Source organism: Lontra canadensis, unplaced genomic scaffold (assembly GCF_010015895.1).
Source record: "Lontra canadensis isolate GAN:19392208 unplaced genomic scaffold, GSC_riverotter_1.0 scaffold25, whole genome shotgun sequence".
Lineage (NCBI taxonomy): Eukaryota > Metazoa > Chordata > Mammalia > Carnivora > Mustelidae > Lontra > Lontra canadensis.
The window spans coordinates 17,245,206-17,272,317 of NW_022631019.1; the positions used below are offsets into that span (position 1 = coordinate 17,245,206).

General features: G+C 55.0%; 1 protein-coding gene across 2 annotated transcripts in view; it reads right to left on the bottom strand.

Moving 5' to 3' along the window:
• The window catches only part of MYOM3 (myomesin 3), a 45,822-nt gene that overhangs the window by 13,540 nt on the left and 5,170 nt on the right, over positions 1 to 27,112 (bottom strand). For both annotated transcript variants that reach the window (XM_032863749.1, XM_032863750.1), the window contains 17 exons: positions 26,815 to 26,972; positions 22,427 to 22,522; positions 20,491 to 20,579; positions 18,472 to 18,516; positions 17,867 to 18,007; positions 16,632 to 16,793; positions 15,725 to 15,866; positions 14,651 to 14,850; positions 13,841 to 13,894; positions 13,325 to 13,452; positions 10,629 to 10,812; positions 9,063 to 9,237; positions 6,132 to 6,253; positions 5,542 to 5,729; positions 5,169 to 5,295; positions 3,999 to 4,177; positions 965 to 1,079 (listed from right to left, as the gene is read on the bottom strand). In XM_032863749.1, coding sequence (XP_032719640.1) covers positions 965 to 1,079; positions 3,999 to 4,177; positions 5,169 to 5,295; positions 5,542 to 5,729; positions 6,132 to 6,253; positions 9,063 to 9,237; positions 10,629 to 10,812; positions 13,325 to 13,452; positions 13,841 to 13,894; positions 14,651 to 14,850; positions 15,725 to 15,866; positions 16,632 to 16,793; positions 17,867 to 18,007; positions 18,472 to 18,516; positions 20,491 to 20,579; positions 22,427 to 22,522; positions 26,815 to 26,972 — 2,305 coding nt within the window. The remainder of the gene's footprint in view (positions 1 to 964; positions 1,080 to 3,998; positions 4,178 to 5,168; positions 5,296 to 5,541; positions 5,730 to 6,131; positions 6,254 to 9,062; positions 9,238 to 10,628; positions 10,813 to 13,324; positions 13,453 to 13,840; positions 13,895 to 14,650; positions 14,851 to 15,724; positions 15,867 to 16,631; positions 16,794 to 17,866; positions 18,008 to 18,471; positions 18,517 to 20,490; positions 20,580 to 22,426; positions 22,523 to 26,814; positions 26,973 to 27,112) is intronic.

Genomic DNA, 27,112 nt, shown 5'->3' on the forward strand with positions numbered 1-27,112 from the left:
ATTCAAGGGCGGGGGCCAGGAGATATTTAGAAGTGACAAACCAGGTCATACACCTTCCATGGCTGCCCATGGCGCTTGAATAAAATACTAATCCCCATCCCCTTGCCATGGTCTCCAAGACCTTGTGATCAGCTTCTTCTCAACTCAAACGTCACACCTCCTCAGGGATGCCCTCCCTGACTGCTCTGGCTAAAGTAAGCCCCACCCCGCCATACCACCCTGTTCATTTCTTTTATAGTTCTTACTAGCCTCTTGGATCATCACCTTCATGTCATTATTTCTCTGCTTCCTGTCCATCCTGCCCCTCCCCCAAGCTTGAGCATGCGCCTTGCTTTCTCGTCACTGTTGTGTCCCCAGTACAATGTGGGTGTCCCCCAAGATTTGTTGAATGAGTGAATAAGTAAAAGAATGGAAAGACAATGTGCTTTATAGTTTGCAGAGTTGAGTGATTCCATCATGGACCAGCCGTGTGACTAGATCACTCAAATTCAGAGCTACAGAAAAATCGGTTCTAAGGTGGGGGCAATGATTCCTCACGCAGGGGCTTGTGGGGAGGGCCAGGGCCCTGTGAGGATCTGCCTTAGCACCTGGTGTGGGTGGTAGGAGAGGACCTCAGGAATTGTGACTGCAAGAGAGACAAAGCCTCACGGGGCATCTGGAATGCAGCTGGGTATTATTTTAAACATCGAGGAAGAGCTGTGTGAATTTATGAATACAGCGTATGAAAGAAGGGAGAAAGAAGTGCTCGTATCTTGGGATCCCAGAGAAAGAAATGGGAGTGGGGCATGGGGGAGAAACAGGCAAGAAGGAAAGTCAGAGCTGGGTGACATGTGGTGGGGGGCAGCAGGACGGGGTCCCCTCCTGCTAATAGAATCATATGCTCCTCCCGACCCTCCTCTGACCTCCACCTGTCCTAGGTGGCACAGCCCGGCCCTATGGGGCTAGCACCTCTGTCCGTCCCTACCTGGCTTGTCTTCCAGGAGTATGGGGTCAGTGGGCATGGATGGTTGTCCCGGACCTGCCGAATTCACAGCCTGAACTTGGAACACGTAACTCTTCCCCGGCTGCAAGTCAGAGATCTGGGGGAGGTGGAGGGGTGGGCAAGTGTGAGCACAGAGGACAAAGAAGACCAGACCTTTCTCCAGCCATGGCTTTGGGCTGGAGGGAGCCCCTCCCTCCTGGGACTCAGCAGGGAGCAGGCTGCCCCGGGGTGCACTCCCCGGTCCCAGGTCCCAGTTTGTAGTGGGTCCCTGCATGGGTATTACCTCCCACCCCCGTGGGCCCTGGAATTCTGCCCGCTCAACTCATCACCTGCCTCTCCACAAGAAGACACTCTCCCTTCCTGCGCCCCAACTCTCCTCCATCCATCACCCCAGAGAGACGCCAGGGGACCATCTCTGACATCTTTTTCTGGAGCCCTATACATCTAATCAGTGAGTTCACATTTTATTCCCCTAACATGTCTTGAACGTGACTTCTCTCCATGTCCCAGCCATGGCCCCAATCCAGGCTTCATTTCTCCTCACCTGATTAGTCCAGCAGTTTCCTAAATGCTGTCCCTGACTCTAGGCCCTTCTTCCCAGTCAACCTTTCCTTCTGCCAATTTTTCTAAGACGCCGGTCTGTGTTGAAACCTTTCAGTGGCCTTCAGGGTGAAGTTCAGATTTTGCAGTTTAGTCCCTGAAGTCTTCCTAATCAGGCCTTAGCCTCCTGTGTTCTTCCTCTCTGGGGGTCCCCTTTACTCCATGGCTCCCTCCAGGTGCCCATGTTCATCTCATCTGTTTCCCCTTTCATAGTTCTCTGCCTTTGTCCTTGCTGAGCCCTCTCCCTGGAATGCCCTCCCTTCTTTCTCGGTCTAGCCAACGCCAACTTGTCTTTGCCTGCTCAGCTCAGGCAGATCCGAGGATTCCAGGAAAGGCCTCTTATCTTCCTCCATGGAACTCCCAGAATCCTGTTGGACCCCCTCAGTGGTACAGTGCACAGTCTGGTAATTGCCTGTTACCCTAAAGACCAAGACTTATTTAACTCTTTCTGTCTAAGACCTGGTTCCAGACCAGGCGCTAAGTTGGTGTCAAGAGGCATTTAGTAAATGACCGAGTGAATGCCAGTCAACGACCCGCACTGCAGAAATGGGCCAAGTAACCGAGGCTCACCCAGCCCTGGCCTGGGCTAACCTATGTGGGAGGCAGAGGGACCGTCCATCTCACAGGGCTCTCTCGGGCCAGCTGCCCCGGGGCTGGCTGATTTAACCGCAGGGAGCCTGGCCCCATGGGGCAGAAACCACAGAGTCTTAGAGCATCCCCCTGGCTAAGGCTTGTTTTCCCTGCTTCTGTTTTAGGTGGGTTTACTGTTATTTTTTTTTGAAATGAAAGATTTTTTTCCCCCAATATAAAAGACATACACAATTGTTGGGAAAATATTAAAGCAATAAAGAATATAAAAGGAAGGGTTATAGCCTCCCTGGCAGCCCCCTCCCCCCAGAGATGGCCAGAAATATCAATTTTGTAAAGATCTGTTTAGACTTTGAAATGCACATAAGCCGTGAGAAATGTGGAGTGCACACTGTTTGTTAGTATCTTCTTTCCGCATTATTTTGGGCGTCTCGAACTTGCCTTCTTTCCTCTTTGGTGCTCACTGATGGGATGCACATGTGTGGTCTTGAAAACCCCTCACCCTCCCGCCTGCTGGAAAAACACCTCATCGAAGTGAGCTGGAGAAGACATTTCCCCTTTCCCTAGAGCTCCAGAAAACAAAATCCAATCCACATCACAGAACTGTCCCCCCCACCGTTTCTCAAACACAGGCGAGCTGTGAGTCAGGCTGGCCGCAGAGCTGGGCGCTGGGTGTGCGGCAGTGGGGGTGGGGTGGGATGGGGTGGGTGGTGGGTGGGTGCGTGGGCGGGGCAGCTCCCCCAGGAACCCGGAGGTCTGGATTCTCACTGATGGTCTAAAGTTGTGATTTGTGTCCGCTAGGAACACTGCAATCGACACTTATTTTGTTTTCCGGCATGGACAATTTCTGTGAGTTAGTGGAAGTTAAAACGACCATCCCAGGTGAATAACACCGATGATTCTGCTAAATTTCTTATTTATCCCAAGAGTTGAGAGTTTCTCATGTAAATTAAGAAATAGCTATCTGCGTAGATGTTCGTTAATGTATGAAGTACATATGTAGTATCTTTTCTTTTCTTTTTTTTTTTTTTTAAAGATTTTATTTATTTATTTGACAGACAGAGATCACAAGTAGGCAGAGAGGCAGGCAGAGAGAGAGGAGGAAGCAGGCTCCCGGCCGAGCAGAGAGCCCGATGCGGGGCTCGATCCCAGAACCCCGGGATCATGACCTGAGCCGAAGGCAGAGGCTTTAATCCACTGAGCCACCCAGGCGCCCCTGTAGTATCTTTTCTAACATGAATAGCCTACTTGTATTCTGATTTTTTTCTTAGCCACCTATGATGGATATATTTTCATGTCAAAACATACCTGCAGGTCCAACCCATTGTCCTTAAAATACCATAGTCTTGATACTACTGAGCACAGGATTCCGTCTGAAGGATACACTGATTTATTTAAGCGAAGCCCCTACGGATGGACATTTAAATTGTTTCCAACTTTTGCCTTGATAAATAATGCTGCAGTGAGCATCTTTGCCCTTGGATCTTTGCCCATTTGCTTAATTCTTTCCCTACAGTCCAATCCCAGAAGCAGAATTCCTTGCTCAAGGGAGATGCATGTCCAAGGCTGACCTACCTGGCTGATGGGGGTTTAGGGAGGAGTCTGCCCAGCCTGGAGCAGGTTAAGACAAGCAGCCATCCAGCCAGCCTGACTGTCAACTTACTGCGTGACCCTGGGTGGGGCTCTTCCCCTCTCTGGTCCTCCGCTGACCTTAAGTGAGGGCAGCGATCTCTGAGGGTCATGCTGGCTCTGAAGTTCTGTAATCCTGCCATGTCCAGTGGCAGGGAAGGCTCAGGGGGTGTCAGGGGGTGAAGGGGCAGGGACTCACCCTCAGGTGGGTGCCAGAGATGAGGTCTGGGGTGACCGGCTTCCATTCTTCACAGCCTTCCTCTTGGACACTGATGCAGTAGCCCGAGACGGGCCCGGCCCCGGTGTACAGTGGGGGCTCCCACTTCAGCATCAGGGAGGTGGCCCGCACCTCGAATGCCTGCACATCATACGGGGGGCCTGTGGGAGATGGGGCAGAGGAGGAGTGGGACAGCCAGAGAGGTGGGCAGCGAGCTGGGTGGTCAGTCACCAACCCTTGTCAGTCTGTCAGTTACAACCGGGCCAGGAAGTGCCTGTTCTGGGTATGGCAGGGACCTGGCAGGTCTTGGCTTCATGACAAAGCTTGGTCTTGACCTGGGCCTGAGATAGGGTTAACTCTTCAAAACAGGCTTAGCCTCACTTTTTCCAGAAGTATCCGTGATCTTCCCCTTCCTTATCCCAGGGGGCTGTAACCGTTCTAACACCTTTGCTTTCTCAGTGATCAGTGTAGGGGCAAAGGTGTGACCTCACTGGGGTTCGTGCCCCAGCTCCACCTTCTCTGGCTATGGGGACTCTGGGCAAGTTATTTGGCCCCTATGTGTCTGTCTCCTCATCTGCAAAGTAGGGATAATAATAGTTCTTAAAATCCAGTGCTATTATGAGCATTGATGGCAAAACTTGTGGAATCTGTGGTACATGGTAAGTACCCAACAAATATCAATTGTTCATAATATTGTCTCAAGCATCCCATCTACTAATGATCTGCCATTTGCTTGAAAAAACCAGCACTGAACTGAACAGAATGATGGAAAGTTGTGATCCTTCCTTCCTAGGGAGGAGGTGAGGGCTCATTTGGGTAAAAGCTAACAGGGTTGTGGGAGTGGTGTGCAGGGTGAGGGTCACCCTAGCAGTGTGCCCTTGGGGTTTGACATTGGTCTGTGGCCAGAGCCAGAGCTCCGATGGCGTGCTGAGCTAGGGGATAATTATTGCTAAGGTTACAGAGCCAGTAGATGGCCAAAGTCACGGGTCCTCTAAGGCAGGGTTAAGACTGTCTGTGTCAGAGTTTATGGGGTCTCTTGGTGGAAAGGCCAGTGGTCTGAGGTCTGGAACCAACAGAAAGCTCAATGGTGCTCATCTCACTGGTTGGACTTGGGGCGGGGGGTGGGACGGGGGCAGGTGCTGGACCTCTCACCTGGTTGGGGCATCGTCCACTCTTTGCACTCAAACAGGCTGCTGGGCGCCGACAGCTCACCAACCCCTGCCCAGTTTGCTGCGCGGGCACGGAACTCATAGAAGTGGCCTTCACGAAGGTTACTGACCTTGAAGAACAGGGACAGACGGTGAAAACCAGGGCTGGGACCAAAGGGGAAAGAGGTATGGTGGCAGGGGAGACATCAGAGCAGGAAGTCCAGGGGGCCTTAAATGAGATCAGTTATGTGACTCTGCACTTGAGAATTAGCCAGATTATCAGGCTCAGGGAACCTGAGGCCTCTCTTGGCTTTAGGACCTCCAATAGTGACCTCGGGTCTCCACCTGCCCCGGCCAGCGGCCCATTCCAGGCTTACCTTGCAGACCCGGCTGGGGATGGGCTGCTGGTTGACTGGGTGCCAGTCCAGCTCCTCTGAGTCATGCTGGTCCAGGAAGTAGCCCAGGATCTTGCCACCTCCACAACGTTTGGGGGGCTTCCACCCAATGACCATATCATTCTTCCCACAGTTCAGGAGCACAAAATGGTATGGGGCAGATGGCGTGGCTGTGGGGGGGAAGCAGGTGAGGACTGCTGCTTCCTGGGGGTGGCCGGATGGGGCAGGGGGTCCCCAGGGAGCCAATAAGCACCCCCAGTGGATGCCCACCCCTGCTTGGGGTGGGGTTACTCGCTTAGCCAGGGGCATTTGCTGGTAACCTTGACTCTGCTCCCTACAGGACACCTGGGTCCAGAGCTGGTCAGATATTGTCCTATGATCTCAGGCCATTATCCTTTCCTCCCAAAGGAAAGGAGGAGGTCAGGATCTGCTCTAGATCCCCTCAGAAGACGTACAGTCCCTTGGCCTCTGGGGTTACACCCTCCAAGATATGATCTATAAGCCCTTGCTCTCTGCCCAGCCCGGGGCTGCCCCCAAGAGACTTGCAGGCTGCACCTGCCCTTTGGACTTACCCAGAGCCTGCTTGACCCTGATGGGTTCAGTGGCGGGTGAGCTCTCGCCTACCCCAGCCTCGCTGACTGATCTGATGCAAAACTCGTACTCCTTCCCCGTCCTTAGCCCGGGAACTGTAAACCTGGAAGAGACATGGGCAAGCTTTCAGGGAAGGCCAAACAGGTTGCAGACATCCCTGAACTTTCTAGAACAACTTGTGGGATAAGTGGCCCCCAGCAGTGGGATTTGAGGGTTTGGCACTAGCTCTTACCTAAAGATACGGGCCCTTGCCCCCACAGTGGTGCCCGCACCCCAGAGAGTGATGTTCTTAAGATTTGAAAGGCTGGTGGAAGGTGATCAAAAGGTACAAACTTCCAGCTCTAAGAGAAATCAGTACTCGGGGTGTGATACACACCACAGCGACCATAGTTAACCCCACCGTGTGATAGATGAGAAAGCTGTTAGAGAGTAGATCCTAAAAGTCCTCATCACAAGGAGAAATCATCTCTTTCTTAAAAAAAAAAAAAAAAGCATTTTATTTATTAATTTGAAAGAGGGACACTTGGGTGGCTCAGTCGGTTAAGCGTCTGCCTTCGGCTCAGGTCATGATCCCGGGGTCCTGGGAACGAGGCCCGCATTGGGCTCCCTGCTCAGCGGGGAGCCTGCTTCTCCCTCTCCCACTGCTGCTTCCCCTGCTTGTGCACTTGCTCTCTCTGGCATATAAATAAATAAAATCATTTTTAAAAATCTAATTTGAGAGAGAGTGAACAAGAGAAAAAATACAAGTGGGGTGAGGGGCAGAGGGAGAAGCAAACTCCCCACTGAGCAGGGAGCCTGAGGCAGGAATTGATCCCAGGACCCTGGGATCACAACCTGAGCGGAAGGCAGACACTTAACCTACTGAGCCACCTGAAGGCCCCTCTTTCTTTATTTTCTTTTTATTGTATCTATATGAGATGACGGATGTTGACTAAGCCTCTGGTGGTCATTATTTCGTAATATCTGTAAATCAGACCATCATGCTATCCTCCTTGAACTCACACAGTCATGGCCCAGGGAGCCAACCCCAGACCTGTGCCTCCTGGCGCATCTCCAGGACTTTGGGCCTCGTCCCTGACCACGACAGTGGCCCTTATTCTGAGTGCTGTGATTCTAAAGCCTGGCGTCCTTTCCAAGGCCCCCAAGGAGAACTGTCAACCAGAGACCTACATCCAGATACACTCTGGTTTAGAGAAAAATGTCTTCATCCTGTCCCTTCTTGATGAAACCCAAACGGCAGACCCCTTTCTCTCTTTTTCCTTGTCAACAGCGTCCTGCAGCAAATCCGGCCCTACAGGGAGCTTCTCCCAGCCAGGCGTCCCTGACGAGACCCGAGGACTGAAATCAAGTGCTGATGGCTGACAGAGAAACTAGTTCGCTGCTCAGGGACATGCACTCCAATGGGGAACATGCCTCAGTAAGACGGACCAGGCACCAAGGGGACAAGGCTCAGGGAGGACCTGAATGGGTGAGGCCAGGGGTGACTCCCTAGAGACTGGCCCCTGTGGACCTCAGAAGGTGACGATGACAGCAGTGACTGCAGCCATGTGCGCGCATCTAGCCACGGCTCGTCCTGTCATCTATGTAAACTCGGGCCTTCGTCACAACACCCCTGTGTTTGGAGATGAGGATGAAGATGAATGTTGGAATGTTGGGGGGGGGGATCTCGAGGGATCAAACTGTCCCATTTCTTCATTTTACAGGTGGGGAAGGCCTCCCCCAGAAGGAAAGAGGCGAGCCGAGAGCACACAGCCCATTAGGAACAGAGTCGGGACCGCAGCCCAGGCCTCCTGAATCCCAGCACAGAGCCTGCCCTTCTGGTACTCATCCATTCAGACATTCGGATGCTGTCTGAGCACCTCCAGTGAGAGCCCGGTGCTGTGGGGCCGGCCATAGGGCAGGGAACTGGACTCCCACAGCCCCATGGGCCTCCCTTGATGCCTTCACACAGGCAGCACTCCCGGGCGGTGGTGGTTGCCTCTTTCCAGCCATGACACGTGTCTCAAATGGCAGGCACGCACAAGTTCTCTAGACATTCCAGAGGAGCCCGTGCCCCCTCGCCCCACACCATGTGTGATAAGCGTCCCAGACATGCCACTCCCTTCCAGTGACTCCCTCACGGAAGCACACCAAATGCAAGCCGGGGGGAGATGTTCTATTGACAACCTGGTCAAATCCGTCCGAGTCTGTAAAAACTTTGATGATTCTCCCACTTGGGATCTTTAGCAATAACAAGTTGTGAGTGACCCCTCACAGCTGACCATGAGACGCCAACGACTTGTGGGGTTCAAGGTCCTGTCCCTTTTTCTGGGTCAGATGGTCAAGGGGCTCCTGGCCAAGGGGGACCCAGCTGACTGTGCTCAGGGCTCAGCCAGCCGGCTGATGGAAAGGTGGGGAGAGCCCTTGCCACCCAAGCCCTTGACCCTACAGAGCCTCAAAACGTGAGCCCAGAAGCCTCGAGGTTCATTGCCTACAAGGACCAGGGGCTTGTGAGGCGGGAGCTTCAGCGGGGAGGGGAGTGTGGTCCTACCTAGCTGAAAGCGGGGGCTCTACGGCTCCCCCAGGCTTGCCCAGGGGAGGCAAGTGTCAGTGCAAGAGCCCCAGGCAAGGGAGGGGTGCAGGCAGAGCCTGAACCCTGGCCTCCGTGGCCGCATCCTCTGCCTCTCTCTGTCTCTAAGCTCCAGGACGGACGAGACTCAGTCCATCTCCTCTAGAGACAGCATGCCCTCAGCCAGTGTGTGCCGAAGACAAGGTTGTCCTGGCCAAGTCCCAGTGTCTCCATGACTAGCTAAGGGAGTCTGGGCAAGTTACTTAAGTGCTCTATGCCTCCGTCTGAGAAGAACTCAGAACAGTGCCCAGCAGCACACTGGCAGGTGTGGGCAGTCCTTGCGGGAGGGGTGGGGCAAACTCACTTGCGGCCCTGGATGGGCTTGTTGTTCACTGTTTGCCACTCAGATGATCCCGCCTCCCGGGAGTAGATGTAATAACCCAGGAGATCTGGGGCGTCTTTCAAGGGCTCCCAGGTCAGGGATACAGATGTCTGCGTGTCTCGGAATGCTTGAACTTGGGCTGGAGGAGGGAGAGTAGCTAAAAAACAGAAACGTGGGCTGTGTGAGGATGCTGGCCTAACAAACTGGGGAGGGGAGGGGAGTGGGGAAAGGCTGGGAGAACCCCCACAACCCCTGCAATCCAGGGAGCGGGGACGGGGGTGGCAGTCATGACCCGGGAGCCTCGAAGGGGGTGGGGTGCCCTTCCTGGGCCCTGTTAGTCACAAGTCCTCTCCCCTCTCACCTCCAAATATCTCCGCTTCCTCACGAAAGCCTCCATTCATTCATCTTCAGTCTCTGTCCCTTTCCCCTCCCCGGCCACTCTTTTTTGCTTTTTTGGTGTTTTCCCATTTTTGTATAATAATCTTACTTTTCTCATACAAGTAAATGCTTTTTCTTTTTTGTTCCCTTCCCTCCCATTCCCCCCCTCCTTCTTCTCTTCTTTCTTTTACTAACGTGTACTAGAACTTTGCCCTAAAACTCCCTTGTGCTTCAGAGACTATGATCACACATTCAATCATAAAACGCTCAGAGATCAGACCCCGAATCACGGCTAAATGTTAACTGGGCCAGAATCAAAGGAAAACATCACTTGCTCACCAACCCGTTCATATTTGCTATGACTGTATATATGTATATATATATATACACACACACACAAATACACATATAATACATATGTATATACATACACACACACATATATTTCCTATATTATTAGAACAGAGCAAATCTAGGACTTTGCTCTCTCCCCCAGATGGACCCCGAAGCCCACCAGGCTCCCCTGGGCTCGGTAGTGCTGCAGCTGGGCTCCTTAAAGGGCCAGTCTCAGTCGTGACAGCTGCAGGGAACCTTCTGATCTGATCTTATCAAAACTCAAAGTGCCCCAGAATCCGGAGGCCTCAGGAGAGGGAGGGGCCCCGGAGTGGGGACCAGGATGGAGCTGCACCTGGGAGACTCAGAGATGGAGGTGGGAGCCATAACCAGGCCTTGGGAACAACATATTTGGTAGCTGAGGACAGCAAGGTTTGCGGGTGGGCAATGACTTGCCCAGGTCCACACAGTGTGGCTACTGAGAGGCGTCCTGCCTGGGGAGCCAGAGCTTGGGGTGGGACAGCGTTAGAGGGACCCCCTCCTGCTCACACTTGGCTCCTCGCTGGACCAGCCGGATTCTGCAACATGTGAATTGTTGAGCTGGAAAAAAATCCCCGAACTCTCACGAGCTCCCTACTCAGAGAGATGCGATTCCTGGTGTTCTGAAACTTGACAGGCCTGAGATCATGTTGCTTTGCCGTTTCAAGATGGGAAGAAGGGGTCAGGGACAGGGAAATGAGCATGGCTTTGTCCCGGTGGGCGGTGGGGCCCCGGCCCTGGAGGCTGACAGCCTGGCCTGGCCTGGCCTAGCCCCCATCTCCGGCATCGCATCAGTACCTGGCTTCCCCCTCAAGGCGATGGGCTCGCTGGGCTCCGAGGGATCGCTCATGCCATACTGGTTTACGGCTCGCACTTTGAAGACATACGACTTCCCTTTCTCCAGATCCAAAAGGGCGAACCTTGGGGATTTCACAGGAGTGTCTGTAGGGATGGCCTCCCAGGTGCCACTACCTATGACTGACTGTGACAAAGGAGAGAAATGCGCATTGGTGAAGCAGCTGCCTGGGCCGGGGCTCTGTGCTGGGGGCTCTCATTCACTTCTGACCCCCGGCCCTGGCTGCCTCTGAACACCGAGCTCTGGACCCTTCTGCCTCCTCCACATCTCTGCCCGGTGCCTACCGAGCATCTCACATCCGTCATGTCTGGAACTCCACTGTGGATCTTCTCCCCAAATCACCCACATTTGGTTAATGGGACCTATCCTTCCAGTGGCCCAGGCCAAAAAAATCCTTGAAGACATCTTGGACTCCTTCCCTTTGTCCCTCCCACCCCAAATAGGCAAATCCATTTGACCCCACCTTCAGAATTCATCCAGAATCCCACCCTGGCTTACCACCCTGATGCCCTTGCTACAACTTTGATCCAAGCCACCATCATCTTTTACCAGAGCTACACCACTCTTTTCTCCAAATGATGGTCGAAAGGATCCCTTCACAACACAAGTCAGATCACTGTCCCCAGCTGCCCAAAACCACCATCTCCCTTAGAGCCAAAGCATCTCCATGGCCTGACCCCTGCTACCTGTCTGGTCACATTCACTCCCTCTTTGCCCTGTGCCTCCCTGCTATTCCTGATGGCGCCTTGCTTACCCCTTTGCCGGGGATGTTATTCCCTGCAGAAATCTCTGGTGGGCTCCTCCTTTCCTTTAGGTTTTTATTCAAAACTCACCTTCTCAGGGAGAACTCCCAGCCTTTAATCTAAAATGTCAGCCACCCCTTCCCCGCTTTTAGTCTTTTGCCTTTGTGCCTACAGCTAGCTAAGGATTTTCCTGATTTATCTACTTTACCATCAGTCCCCACACCCCTGACTCGAAGCTCAGCTCCATGAGGCAGGGGTTTGCCTGTTTTATCCACTGCCACGTCCCCAGGGCCGGAAAGAGCCCTGGCACATGGGAGGTGCTCAGTCTATGTTTGGGGGACCCATAAATGAGAAAAGGAATGAATTCTCATGATAACTTGAAGGGGGTATTAATTTCCCCACCAGTGAGAAAACTTGTGCTCAAGGAGTTTAAGTCCCTTGGCTGAAAGTCATGGATCTAATAACTGGTGTATTCGGTATTTAAGCCCAGGTGTGGGTGTCCACAAACCTGTTCACTCTCCCCAGCATAAGGGACCCAAAAGGTAGCCACAAATTCTGCATCTCTGGGCAGATAGAGGGTGACGAGCTGAGGGCAGCGCAGGTGCCAGGAAAGACCCAGAAGCACTGGGGGATCTCGCTGACCCCGCCGTGCACCCCATCTCCCTGCCTGCCATGCTTTCCCCTCCCAAGGCCCACCGACCTGCCAGGAGTCCAGAACTCAGCTTGGCCACACACGCACACACACACACACACACAAACCCACAATAAAACCAGCAGACATTGCTGAGCACCTCCTGTGTGCCAGGTTCTCTATTCTAAGTCTGTAGGTGCCTTACTTGGTCCTTGTATTGGCTCTATGAGGTGTGTATGGTTATTATCTCTCTTTTACAGAAGAGGAAACTGAGGCACAGAGAGACTCCATAATTTGCCCAAGGTCACACAGCTAGTAAGTAACAGAAACAAGATTTGAACTCTCCCCCCCACCCACCATGAGTGTGCCAAAGGAGGCCCGTATGAACAACCAGAGGTAGAGATTCCTCCCTGGGACTTTCACTAACCCTGTACTGTCCACCTGCTGTGTGCCAGGCCCTGTGCTGGGTGCGGTGAGTAATGAGAAGCAAACCTCCTCTCTTCCTCTAGGGGGTTAGGGCCAACAATGTGTCCTTGGGACACGTTTTCAGGCCCGGAGCTGCTGGCCTGGCTGCGTGCGGCGTCTTATTTCAACCTCCATTTGCCGCCGGAGGAAACTGAGGCTCAGGGAGCTCAGGAACCTGGCTTGCACAGCAGAAGCCAGGATTTGAGTTGATCTTAACACCACGCTGTTTTTCACCCTGCCAGCTGCCTCAGCTCTGCTGTGAGATCTACCCTGCATGCACAAATGGCCCACACCCCCAGACACCTGCCCCCACCCCATCTGGGTGGGAACTGCCTCCAGGCGCCCCGCCCCCGACCCCCTGCTATGGGAGGGCTGCCCACTGTGACCCTGGCTCATGGGTACCCTCCCAACATGGCCATGGCCAGGAATTCCTGCTGGACCCGATGTGTGGCCCCATGCCAGCCAGACCCGGGGGCGGAGAGATACCCAGGAAATGGTGGATTGTACTGTTGTCACTGTCGTCTGTATGTCCTAATTCTGGGCATTTTCATGAACAGTCCCAGGAGCTGCTGCTAGTCATTGGCCGCACGGGGCTCAGGTCACTTTGGAAGGGGCCCCCATGGTGGGCTATTCTCAGCCCTTCCAGGTACGGATTCTCCTCTAGTCTCTGAAAGCCACCCAGGGACACCGTCTGCCATCTCTCCAGCTGTCCCCCTGCCCATGCCCCCGATGCCTCCCATGACCTGGCGTGTCTGCTTTTCAGCCCAGCCTGGGGCTGGGGCCCGTGGGGTCTCTGTACCTTCTCCAGAGTGTATGTCAGGGGAGCTCTGCCCCGAGGCCTTGGCTCCTCCCAGCTCAGAACCACGTAGGCCTCACGGATCTCACTGGCGTGGACGTTGGTGGGGGGTGAGGGGATGGTCACAAAGTCTGGAATCAGAGTCATTGAGGAGGAGATGGGGTAGGCCCTCAGAGACCCCTCGTTTCATAGAAGAGGAAATGCGCCCAGAGAGGGGCGGGAACTTGCTCCTTGTCATCCAGCAGGGCCAGGCAGAGCCAGGGCCACAAACCACGTCTCCCGATGTCCTCCCCAGGACTTTCCCCAACATGCCGCCTCCTCCACAAGGGGCACGGCAAGACGAGCCGAGGTCACCTAAGGACCCAGCCTCCTCCAGATGGACCTCACCCGCCCTCGCCTCCCCATAGCCCGCACACAGACACCTTCCGCCTCTCCGCCACTTTGTTTCCCCGAGTTTCCAGAAACATAAAGGAAGCTGACTCACAGCTCAAGGCAGAGTGTCAGGAGGTTCACACGTACCTTCAAAATCATCTGTGTTGACTATGATCTTGTTTCCCAGGTCAAAGGAGATCTCTAGGGTGGAGAACGGAACATGTTGGGGGAGAAGCAGAGGGTGCAGGGTGTGCGGGGGTGGGCCCGGGTCAGGGAGGGTCAGGGCAGGACCTGTCCATTCGGGGTGCTGATTCCTCACCCTCTTCCCAGTCCTAGCCTTTGGGCCCGTCATTGTGTGACCTCAGGCAGGTGCTCTCTGAGCCCGCAATTCTCCAGGGTCCAAAGTGGAACACTGCTGTTCTAGACCCTGAGAGATGCCCTGTCTCCTTGCGACAAATGGGGACAGAGAAGTGATGGGCCTGGGGTCGGATACCTAGGGTAAGGCGGAGCTGGGAGGCAAACCCAAGTCAGGGTGACCCCTCAAGGCTGAAAGGGTGGTGCCCGCACCTCCTCCTCCCCCATATCTCTCCCAGCTCAGGGCTCCTGAGGCAGGGCTGTTTTTCTCCTTCAGGGTATCTGAAGAAGGTGCTGTGGTCCCCCCACAGATTAGCATCTCCTGTGGACAGATTTGTGTTTCTTCCGTCAGACTAGTTGTCCCTTCCCCCTCAGGCTAGGGGTTCCTAAGGACGGCACTGTGCTTCCTCCCACAGCCTAGGAGTTCCTGAGACTGTGTCTCCCTCATCAGACTAGCAGTTCCCGAGGGCTGTGCCTTGTCTCCCCCCAGCCCCTTGGAATAAGGCTTGGAATGGGGTATGTGCCACCTGTGTCCTGCATGCGGCGGTCCTCAGAGTGCCCTGATGGATGCTCTAGAATGTTCCTCAGGGCCTCTGCACCCACCTGTCTTTCTCCGGTCTTCATCATGGTCGCGCATGACAACCAGTTCTGATGCCTTGGAGGGGAGGCTGCTGCCTGCTCTGCTGACGGCTCGCACCCGGAACCGATAGCTCTGACCTTCCAGAAGGCCTTGGATGGGGCACCGACAGATCCCGCCGGGGGCCTCGTGCCAGGGCACCCACTGCCCAGACTCGCCCTGGCACCTGTGGGAGAGAGGCCCTGGCTTCAGCCCCTGCCCCCGACTCACACCTGCTGGGTCTGAGCCCCTACCAAGGCCATTCCTTCACCCCAGGCTACCAGTTCGAGTCCTGCTCTCGAAACCTCGTGAATGATAGAACTCGGATTTTACCCAAGGGCTGCCCACTCCCTAACTTGGTGTGCAGTCCAGATGGACCTTCTGAGTTTGGGCTCTCTGTGCCATCCGGGTACCACTGTCCTCAGGCGGTACACTGGCACGCGCTGCCAGCTGGATGGGACAGTGGGCTCGTGGGGTCTGAATCCTGGCTCTACCACTGAAAAGCAATGTGACTTTGGGCAAAGTCATCACCCCATGTGCCTCAGTTTCCTCATCTGTAGAATGGGGCACCACGGAGTCCCCTGCTGCCCTGGAGAGGATCGCAAGGACTCAGTGAGGGTGGGCACTCAGCTTCAGTACCTGCTGTGAGCCCCTTCGGGGCAGGGCCATCTGTCACCTCAGACTAGGGCCAGGACCTGGCAGATTGTGCAGGGGGTGGGATGTTCCGGGCCCTCCCCTCCCCTCCAGGTCAGTGCTGTCCTATCTCTGTCTGTCACTCAGGGAGGAAGGGAGCCAACATACCTACTCAGGCTCACTTCCAAGCACTTCATGTTTGCCCCTCCCAGGGTCCACACGGCTGACTCCAGTGGTGGAATTCCAGGTTTCGGAGGTGACAGATTTGGAGGTACGGATACCTTTCTCTTGCCTCTATATCACATGACCTGGTCTCCTTCCCTCCCGGTTCTGAGGCTAGGCATGGGGCTCCCTCTATCCCATGGCCCCCGCTCTTATTCTCACGAGGTCTCCCCCGGGGGACTCTGACCCTCAAGAGGCTGACTCACAGCTCGATGGAGTAGCTGGTGATGGGGTGGCCCCGGGTGTCGCTGGGTGGGGTCCAAGTCAGGATGAGGCAGTCTCTGTTCACATTCAGGCATCGGACATTCAGAGGGGAACCCGGGGCCCCTGGCTTCTCGGCTGCAGCATCTGAGACCCAGAGTAGGGTGTGGGGGGAGGGGAAGAGGAAGGTTCCTCACTTGGTGTCTCTTTGGCCACGGAGCCTCTCACTCCCTCCCAGCAACCACTTCGGGGGGACCCTCCAGGGCTCACTTGTGATCTTGTGGTCCTCAAGGACCTGAACAATAGCTTCCTCCCTTTTTTTTTTTTTAAGATTTTATTTGTTTATTTGACAGACAGAGATCACAAATAGGCAGAGAGGCAGGCAGAGAGAGAGAGGGGGAAGCAGGCTCCTTGCCGAGCCCTCCTTTTTAACAACAGCATCTGGGAGGCTGTGGGAGTACCAGTCATTAGGGGCCCATTCCACTCTATGCCCCTGAATGATCAGTGTAATGAAACTCTGAGCCCTGCAGCATCCCTCCATTTTGTGGTTGGGAAAACAGAGTCTCAGAGGAAAAGTGACTTGCCCAAGGTCACCAGCTAATGAAGTGGCAAAGTCAGGATTTGAACCTGAATCAGTTTAAAGACCATGAGGCAGAACTTACCAGGTACTGGAATCATCCCAGCCCATGCTCAGCGCTCCCTCCACAGCTCCCACTGGGTCTGAGACTCAAGCTGTATCTTTTTGGAGGGTCATAGAATGCCAAAGGGATTCTTAGAGACTCTCACTCAACACCCCTATTTATAACAGGGAAACTGAGGCCCCAAGAGGGCAGGGAAACTTGCTGAAGGTGCCACAGCCAATCTGGTTGCTGGGCTTCAGCTACACCTTTTACCCTCTAACCCCCCACTCACCTCTCACAAACACGTAAGCGCTCTGCTCCTGGAGCCCCAAGGGGGAAGGCACCTGGACTGTGTAGAGCCCCTCATCCTCCTTATAGGCACAGGACACCTTCAGGGATGCCTGGCGGTCTTCGTAGAGGATCTGCCAGCGTCCTGAGGGTCTCAGTAGTCTCCCTGAGGAGAGGAGGGGTCCAATATGGGCCCTGGCCTCACCTGGGTACCCTTAGATGGTCTGGGTTGAGGCAGCAGTGTGGCTGGTGTATCTGGTGTGGCTGGTGTGGGTGGTGTGGGTGGTGGGGCTATAGCCTGAGGCTTAGCTGGGGAGTTGGGGAGGGGGTGGTGACCTCCAGGGCTCTGCCAATGTGGCCCCGAACTCTCCTCTGCTGAAGGTTTGGGGAGTGGGGCCGGGTCCAGGGAAGGGGACAGTGGCTCAACATGGGAGTGAGCATTTAGAGAAGTGGTCAGAGGCCCAGGGAGGAGTTGGAGTTGCTGTGAGAAAGTGGAAATGAGAGACGGGCCCTTTTGTGAGGGTCAGTATCTCTGCATGGGGGTGGGGGGGGTCACTGTGGGTGTTGGGGGCTCAGTGGGTGGAGGTTGTAAGCTCAGTGAAGGGAGTAGGGGCTTGCTGAAGGCATGGAGGCTCGGGAAAGGGGTTGGGGGCTCACTGAGGGAGTTGGGGCATCCATGCAGAAGGTAGAGGGCTTGTTGAGGGGTGTGGGGATCAGTGAGGAGAGTGGGGACTCAGCAGTGTAACCTTAGTGAGAGGGACGGGGACTCGGTGAAGGGTCCTCCGAGGCTCAGGAAGTGGGTCCTGCCCTGAGGCCACACTGTGGGGCCGTCCTGCTCCGTGTTCCCCTCTCCTGTCAGGACCTCCATTCTGGAAGATCTACAGGTTTGGGAAGACATCTCAGCCTTATCACAACTGTCTCTCAGGGCTTGCTGTGGCTTCCCCACTCTTCTGCCTCCCCCACCTCCCACCCCTCTACCCCCAGCCCCCAGCAGGTGCAGTCTCCCTAGGGGTGCTTGCCGGCCACTGTGCTCCTTGTCCTTTGGCTACAGGCCTGGTCACAGGTGGGGAAGGAGGTTCAGACATCCTTCCCCTCCCTGGCTATCAGTGGGCAATGGCTGTGACTGTGCCTTGGCCTCCCCTTGCCTCCCAGATGGAGAGCAGCGTGGTCCCTCTCTGGCTTCCATCTCTGCCCCTGAAGGCTGAGGACCAGGATGGAGTGGGGGGGGGCGGGGCTCACCATCTTGATGCCACTGGATGTTCTGCTCAGCATCCAACACATCTTCTGAGAATAAGCAGGACAGGGAGAAGGGCTCCTTCTCTCGCGCGAAGACTGGCTTCAGCACTGATGTGAATTCCACGTTGGGGACCAACATCAGTCCTGGGGTGGGAACAGACGTTAGGGCAGCAGTCTTCAGAGGCCACCTAGCCTAGCCTAGCCTGGGACATTCCCACTCCTCTGAGTCAGGATGCATAGTTTCTGGGGTGCTCTTAGCCAGGAGGGAGGGGCCTGGTCCTGGGGGTGGGTGGAGGTGGGGCCGAGATTTATTTAGGTGGGATCAGATGAGCCAGAAGAGCCGCTATCCAAAGGCCATGTCCGTTTGTCTGTTTGGCTTTGCCTTTCTCACTCAGTTTTTGCCCCTGGATAGCTCGGCGGTTGGGGGCCGCTCTGGGGTGCCTGGGGACCCCCAGAAGCCAGTCTGCAAGTGTGAACAGCTCATAGGCAATGACATGCCTCTGTGGGCAATGGTTGGTTAATATTCTGAAGGGGGCTATGGAAGAAGGTATGACAAGGAACCCAGACACCCTCTTCCCCGAAGGCCATCGCTCCCTGAACCTCCTTACTTTTAAAGATCTCCGAATCGAAGCCAGCATCCTTCCCCACGTAAGCTGAAAATCCAAGGCAAATGGAGTTTGAGAAGGTTCAGACCTCACATCCCTATTAGATGAGAGGCATGTGGGTTTCTGTCCTGGTCTATTGGTGGGTCTCCCTCTGGCCGCTGGAAGTTCCTTCACCCCTCTGGGCCTCTCCTTTCTCGGTAACTTGGGGGCAGTGGCTCCTCGCTCCTGATGGCGGGGTTCTGAATAAGTGAGTTCACATGAACAAAGCCCTCAGCCAGAACCAGGCACACAGTTAGTGCTCAATAAATGGTGATTTCCATCCTCTGCCCAGACCCACTGTCAGGATCACACAGTCTGCATAGAGGCCAGCTCTGGTCAGCATGGGATTTCTGGTGGGGGCAGCGACCAGGGGAAGGGCAGCGCTAAGACTAGGGCCATCTGGGGGCTTACGGGTGATATCCAGGGTGATGTTGACAAAGACCACAGAGCCTAATAATAGCTCTCATTCACATGGGACATATTAACTCACATATTATCCTCACAGTGCCTTGTCTGTTGGTGCCATTTCATCCTCTTATACAGATGAAGAAACTGAGGCATAATCCCTCAGCTAGTACCCCAGCAGCCTGAAGCCATGATGAGACTGGTCCCTGGTAAGGCCCTTCCTGAGTGATGCCTGGATGGGGCTGGGAGGCTGCCCAGAGTCACACAAAGTCAGTGAAAGACTCAGGATTAGAACCCAGACCTCCTGCTTCCCAACCCAGGGCCTTTTATCAGTTGTTATGGAGACGAGAGGAGGGGAGGGATGGTAATGACTGTGAGTGGATCCCCTTAGTAGAAGGCTGGCTGGAGTCTGAGGGTGGATCCCAGAGTTGCTGGCCTTGTTGGAGAGAGGGATAGGGGTCTGGAAGAAGGGATGGGAAGGATGGGTGGACAGAGGGAGGCAGGGCCCTGATGCAACTTGACCTTGGTCTTGAATCTAGGCACAGCCTATAAGGGCAGCCCAAATTCCAGAGAGAGCTGGACTGGCGGAGGGGACAGCTGCCTTCCAAGAGCTATTTGGGGAACAGGGCAGATGGGGGGAGAGGACTGTGAAGGACAAGGTCTGATGAGAGGAAGGAAGGGGGCTGGATGCCAGCCTGTCTGCTGACCAGGGAGTGTGTGTGAGTGCGTGCGTGTGTGTGTGTGTGTGTGTGTGTGTGCATGTGTGTGTATGCAACCTCTCTCTCAGGGGCCACGATGACAAGGCAGCAGTCTCCTGGGCCCAGAGGCATGGCCTGCTGGCTATGCTCCGCCCTTCTCATGGTGTGGGGAAGAGAGAATTACGGCTTCCCCAAACCTACTACAGGCCACGCTTTACCTCTACTATCTCATTTAATCCACCTGAGCACCTGAGCGAGATGGGGGGAGACCCCCTTTACAGTCGAGGAAGCTCAGAGAAGTGAAGTGAGGTGCCCCAGGCTCACACAGCCGGTCAGTGGCAGAGCCAGAATGTGGATACGGGTCTGGCTGACTCCCGAGGGTCTCCCCTGCCTTGTGCCATCATCTCAGATGCCCCTGGGGGAACCCCACCAGTCGGGAACTGCTCCATTGGGAAATACGCACCAGAACCCAACTGGGGCAGTGAGGTCCAGAGGGGAGTTGGGAGGGCTCAGCCTTTCCCCCTAAGGACCCCCTCAGGAGGGCTGGCAGGACCAGGCCACCCTCCTGGGGGCTGTAAGCTGGGTCCTGACCCCCAGCCCAGCCCAATGAAATGAACACGGCCTTTGGAGATAGTTGTACAGGTTGTGCAATCTGAGGGACTCTCCTTTGTTCCACAGGCTCCAGGGAAGTGAGTCTCTATGGCTGTCTTGGTCACCCGGTCCCAGACCCAACACAATAGCCCTGCATCAAGGGGCCTCCCAGGCCCAATACCCCTGCATCAAGGGGCCATCCTCAAGTCTAAGCGCAGATTCACGTCCTCCTCTGCTCACCCTGGGTGTGCTGTGGGCTGGCCTGGCTGGTGGGAATGGGAGTGCTTACTTCGGACAAGGACTTTGGCGAAGGAGGAGGCCTGGCCATAGGCATTCTTCACCTTCACAGTGTATGTGGCTGCGTCCTCCACGGTGCATCTGAAAAGGAGAGAGGAAGGGCCCCCCAAGACTGCTGGGCTCCATGGGAAACTCAAGTCCCCACGTGTGGGTGGGAGAGGCAGGCATTCACATGAAGACTTGGCAGGAGTGTGGGGGGGGTAACTTTAGGCTTTGGTTCAGGCCCCAGCTCTGAAAAGCTGTGTGCCTTTGGACTGGCCACTGCCCTTTGCTGGGCCTCAATGTCCTTCTCTGAAGAACTAGGGATATAACACCAGCCTAACCCAACTCAGGTGAAAGAACTGTGAAAATATGATCGTCATTCCTGAGTTGGTAGGATCAGACAGGTCAAGTTACTTGCCCACAGTCACACAGCACCCAGAATTCAACCCAGCTTCAAGGTGACAAGTTCTGTCCCAGGCATAGACTCCTGCCCTGTCAACACCTCCAAATCAGAATCCTGGAGCAGAAGCGGGGCACGGACTTGGAGCAGGAGCGGGGCACGCCTGCCAGTCTGTGCCAGAACTGGGCCAGATGCCCAGGTGTTCTCAGTCTCAGTCCTTGGTCTCATCACTAGTCAGGCCAACCCCATCTCATTCCCAGAGCTTGTGCCGGGTCCATCCCAGGGCTACACTGGGGACAAAAGAGTCACTGGGTTGTGGCCATCTGGCCCCATCAGCAAGCAGAGAGGCTCCTTGGTATCCCCGCTCTTACCCTGACTGCTCGGGGTGGGAATCTGTCTTGCTTCAAGGACTGGGCCCACCTGCCTCTCTAGGCAACCTTGACCCTGCATGCCTTCCCTGATTGCCCAGCCCACGGTCCCCACCCTCTGTGGTCTCCTGTGGTCAGATACTTATGTCCATGTCTCCCCACTTTGCTTCTGGAGGGTAGGATCGATGTCCTGTCCAGATTTGTGGCTCTGAAGCACAAGTTGGTTCAGATGGAGGGATTGGTGTATTGGAAGGAACCCAGCTGGGGGGAACGGCCACAAACTCAGGTTCTGCCCTATACAAGCCATGCAGGACCCTATATCTTTTGGAGCCTGGGTGTCCTTTACTGCACCACGGACAAGACTTCCCTGTGGGAATGGTGATGAGCAGAATTAATTGTATGTCTGTGTGTGTGTGTGTGTGTGTGTGTGCGTTTCCCCTCACACAGGGCTTAGCACCTGCAGGAAGTCAGCACGTGGTAGCTCATGGGAGCCCTAATGTGTGCTTTGGGGGGCACTGTGCTCACAGCCCCTGGTGCCCGCACTCCATGCGTGCTGCTTCTGCCTTCATTTTTTTTTTTTTAAAGTAGGCTCTGTACCAATATGGGGCTTGAACTCACGACCCTGAGATTAAGATCTGAGCCAATATCGAGAGTCAGATGCTCAACTGCCTGAGCCACCCAGGAGCCCCACTCCTTCTCCCTTCAAAACCATGTTTAAGACTCACTATCTCCTGAAAGGCCCATCCAGCTCTCTCCCCTCCAACCGCCTCTCCTTGCTCCTGTGCCTGTGTGTGCGTGTGTGTGTGTATGTGTGTGTGTGTGTGTGTATTTTCTCTCCCCAGCAGGGAGCACTCTCAGCATTCCCAGCTCAGCATTCAGTCCATCCAGCTGGCCTCTGGCTCCAAATTTCTTCTCGTGTATTCCAGGGCATTGGAATGACATAAGAATATCTGTTAAATACTGATTTCCAGTCCCCATTCCAGAATAAGACCCACTTAATCTGACTCTCTGGAGGCAAGAGGAGGCCCCATGTCATGAATCAGTGTTTTAATGAGCACCCCAGATTCTTCTGAACACGAGGCTGACTCAGTTAATAAGGATTTGAGGTCCTGCTCTGGCTTTGGGTGGGGTGGTTGGGGCTTGGAGGTCATGGGTCTCTCTAGGGGTGACAGTCTCACCTTCTAATCTCCAGCGTCAGGAGCCCATAGTTGTTGGTGATTCGGTACTTCCCGGCGGGAAAGAGGCGGGGATCGATTCTCATGTCATTTTTGTACCTGTGGGGATACAAAGGTCTGTGGCAGGCAGTGTGGCTCTGAGGGGGAAGGACCCGGAGGCTCTCAGGCCTGGATTCCAACCTCAGCTTTGTGCTGTTTACTTGTCTATGGGACGAGAGGCAGCACCTTCTCTGCTCTGAACCTCAGTTGTCCTCATCTGTGAGATGGGAGTAATAAGAGCACTAACTTCATAAGGTTGCTGGGAAAATCAAATGCAGCAAGGTATGTAAAGCTTTCTCTAGTGCCCTGAGCACTGGCCACACTCCGGGGTTCATTCTCCTTCTGGGAAGGGTGGGGGGACAGAGAAGATGGAGCCTATAATTAGTGGCAGCTGCCCTCTGAGGGGGTTGCCACAGAAGGTGCCCCATTCTTCCTCCCTTGTCAGCCTCTCAGGAGGACGATTCTTTATCTTGGCTCTCATTAGGGTGCTTTGAAACAGCTTGCCGGGGTTCTGAACAGAAGCCTTTGGAAATTTGTATAAGAAGCTGTTCATTGGTCTCCAGTGGCCATTCTCTCTTCCTTCCTTCCTTCCTTCCTTCCTTCCCTCCTTCCTTCCTTCCTTCCTTCCTTCCTTCCTTCCTTTATTTCTTTTTCTTTCTTTCTTTCTCAAGTTGGCTCCATGCTGGGTGTGGAGCCCAACACAGGGCTTGAACTCACGACCCTGAGATCAAGACCTGAGCTAAGATCAGGAGTCCAGGAGGCAAAACCACCTGAGCCACCCACGTGCCCCTCCCTCTTACTCTAAAGGAACAGGATTCATCACTGAGCCACCCAGTGTGACAACAACTTGCTGCCCTCTTTTTCTTTTTTTAAAGATTTTTTTTTTTTAATTTATTTAACAGAGAGAGATCACAAGTAGGCAGAGAGGCAGGCAGCAAGAGAGTGGGGGAAGCAGGCTCCTCACTGAGCAGAGAGCCCAATGCAGGGCTCGATCCCCAGACCCCTAGATCATGACCTGAGCCGAAGGCAGAGGCTTAACCCACTGAGCCACCCTGGCGCCCTCCTGCCCTCTTTCTAATAGATGTGGCCATGTGACTAAAACTTGTCAACACAAAGTAAGCACAAGTGCCATGTGGCCGCTACTGATGACCCTTTGCCCCCTTCTATGTCATAGTTCCCTCCATGTGACGGCAAGAATGTGGCCCAGACGGTGGCCATCTTGCACAAGGAAGCCCAGGGCTGTGCCCTCCAGCAGTGAGGGGAGCAGAGTCTGTGAGCAGAGTCACACAGCTGCCCCAACCTGTCCAACTCAGGCGCGCAGACAAAAGAAAAATAAACTCCTGTCTTATTAAAGCCATTAAGAAAATCTCCGTGCCCAGCCTGCATCCCAGATCATTCTGGAGTCAGAATTTCTGGGGATGGGGCTCTGTCCACAGCCCCTTGTTGGGGTTTGAGGCCTAAGGAGTCACGGCTGGTGAGTGAAAGTCTGTGAAGCCTGGGAGGCCCTGGTTCTTGACCCAGCTGGCTGTGTGACCTTGCCCAAGTCAGTCCCCCTCTCTGGGCCTCTGTGTCTGTGAGGCTGTTGCAGGGACAGTCAGCCCCAGTGGTGTTTGAGGTCGAAGGGAGGCCGCAGCCGAGAGAGGGCGCCCTGGGCTCAGCGCATCACCTTCCTGGGACTCGGCTCCCCCCGACACCCTGTTTGTGTCCATGGCAACCAAACAGTGCCACACCCACACCCCATCACCACCCCCCTTCCAGGCTGCACCCTCTTCTGAAAGAAGCCCAACTAAGTCTTCTTTGGGGAGGGCAGTGCCTTATCTTGACAACCAATCTTTCTACCTCTCCTAGGCCTGGGGGCCAAAGTCAGTTCCCCCTACCCCCACTTATCAGGAACATTCCAGACACCTCGGCCTGGCCAGCTTCCAACTTTCAAAGGAAAAAGCAGCAGCTGCAGCTCTGGGCAAGGCCTGGACAGCCAGAGACCTCGGTGTTTATCTTGCCTCTCGCTGGGGCCCTGTCTCCCACCTCAAGGCAGCCCCTCGAAGACACAGGCTGTGCTGCTGACCCTACGGGACAGCCAGCCATAAAACAGTGCCCAGATGACAGAGGCAAGGCGTCAGGCCCACAGCCTGGTTCAGAGAGGCCCTCATAACACAGTGAGGTTTTTATTATTTATTTCAATGTTTTTTTCTTCACAGATTTCCGTATTGGGTTTTACTTTTGAAGGCTGCTGGGCCTGGGAGACTGATTCCGATATCATCTAGAATCATGGCCAGGGCCCACCTCTACCACCTTAATGTGGCCAGACTGGGCCTTGCCTGACTTGTCCTGTTGTTGTCCCTGCATTCAGGAAGTGCTCAATAATTGCTGAATGAATGTACTCGCCTGACGAGCCTGGGTGCGCCGGGATCTTCCTTTTGACCTGGGGGAGGGTGTCTGCCAGGAGCTGGACAGAGCATGGGGGCCAATGCCAGGACAGTGCATGGCCCTGCCCAAACCGACCGGCCGACAGTGGAAAACTGGATCCCCAAAACCAGGAGCACCGGGGGCCACCTGTGTTGCTCCTGCTGGAGGGGTGCCTGGCCTTGCTTCCACCACTTACCACACTCAGCTCCCTGCTGTGGCAACACTGCTGGCAGGGAGGACGGGAGTCTCTTCTCTGAGAGGCTCCTCCGGAATGCCTTAGATGTGGGCCTCAGTGCCAGAGCAGGGCAGGGCAGGGCGGGGCCACCGGGCAGGACAGCTGAGGCACTGACCCCCTCCTCAACCCAGGCCAGCTGGCAGGAGTAGCCCTCCTACCTGGCCAGCCGCTTGCAGCCAGGGACTGCCTTGGTCCCCATAGAAATACAGTGCCCAGCATGAATTCCAGCTCCCCGCACCCTTTTGTGAGTGCGTGTCATCTGGCAATGACCAGCCCCGAAGCCCGCTTCCTCGATGCCTCTCCTGATTGCTCCTGGCCTAAGTGCTTTCTCTGTCTCTGACTTCTGAAGCATTACATGTGCCTCAAGGAGGAACAGCAAACCCAATTTTCACTTTCGAACTCTCTAGGCTGGTAGCAACACCGATGGTTGGGAGGCAAGAGACCCAAGTTTGAATTCGGACTCAAACTGGCTATGTGACCTTAGACAAGTCACACTACCTCTCTGACCCATGGGTGGCCCCAGGGCTCAAAGGAGAAGAAAGTGGTGGGTCAGTAAATGTGGGTTCAAGGACACAATGTTGCTTTTTCCTTCATGATCTCTATTGTTTGTGTGCTTATCCTCTCTCTCCTACTAGACCACAGCCTTATTCACTCTCAAGATCTGGCTTATGTGTCACCTCCTCTGAGAAGCCTTCCTGGATCCTCCAGGGGGAGGCAGCCACCTCACTGTCTTCATCTTCACTCTTGTATTCCCAACTGCACCCATGAATGTACTTCTCTGTATGATGACATTTCTTTTTGGGGCTGAGCGTTCTTTGAGGGGAGGTTGTGTCTGGTTCATTTCTATGCCTCAGTGCCTGAGTCTGGGCCTGGGGCCGATCGTTCTCCTGGTAGCTATTTGTTGAAATCCTCTCCTTATCCCCCAGTATGCCTGACCCCGGATCTAAGACCCAGAGGGAGCCCCCTAAACAGTGGGAGACACTGGCCGCCTCCCTTCCCCTCCCGTCCCCTTGGTCAGCTTCTGCTGTGGTTACACTCCCGGGAATGGTGTCTTCTACTTTCCCAGCCCCTCTTAAGCTCTGAGGCTTCCCCATAAGTGTGGCATTAAATCCTCACCACATGCAGGCTGGGCAGGAGGCCTTCAACCCATTTTACAGAACAGGAGAAAGGAACAGGACCGGAGAGGTTGAGATGTGGCTGGAGCCGCACCCTGCGTTTGTAGAGAGAGCAAGGTCTGGACACAGGGCTCTCACTCCAGGTCTGAGTTCCTCGCTGGGGGGTTGGGGGTGGGGCTGCCCTCCCCGCCTCCCGTTCTGCTCCTCTGCCCCCTGCCTGCCTCCCGCCATCATCTTCCAAGCCTGGAGATGCCCAGCTCAGAGCAGCTGCCTTCTGCCACCAGAGTCATATTTTTACAAGGGCTGGCTCCCCAGTGGCCGCGTCTTCCTGCCCCAGGCTGGCCTGGAGGAGGCTAAGAATAACCCATCCTGAGCCTTGGAGCAGCTGCTGTTCTCTGGGGGGGAAGAAGGGGGGGGGGGCGGGCCAAGCTCAGGGTCTGTGGGGCTGCAGCTTTCCTAAGGCAGCAAGAACTTCGGGGGGAGGAAGTGGGCTCCTGGAAGGAGGTGCTGGGATGTAAAGTACACTCAGTTAACCCTGCAAGCTCAGAGCCTGTGGGCAAGTGAGGACCCCCTTCTCTCCTGCCGCGGTGGCTTACCAGGTGACCTGGGGTGGAGGCGAAGCCTGGACAGTACAGGTCAGCAGGACCGTGGTGTGCTCCCAGACGGCGTGGGAGCGCAGAGGGATCCAGAACCAGGGCCCCCGGCCGGAACACAGCTCCCTCAGCTCCTTGGCCTCCCGGACCTTCTCCTCTGTCTGGAGGTGGGAGGGGATCTGTGAGTCCCATGAGCCAGGGGATCACATCTCCCCATCTTTGCAGTCACTGTTCCCCCCGAACACTTAGGCTCTGGGAGTGTCAGCTGAGCGGCAAGGTGGCACAGAGGGCAGGGCATGGG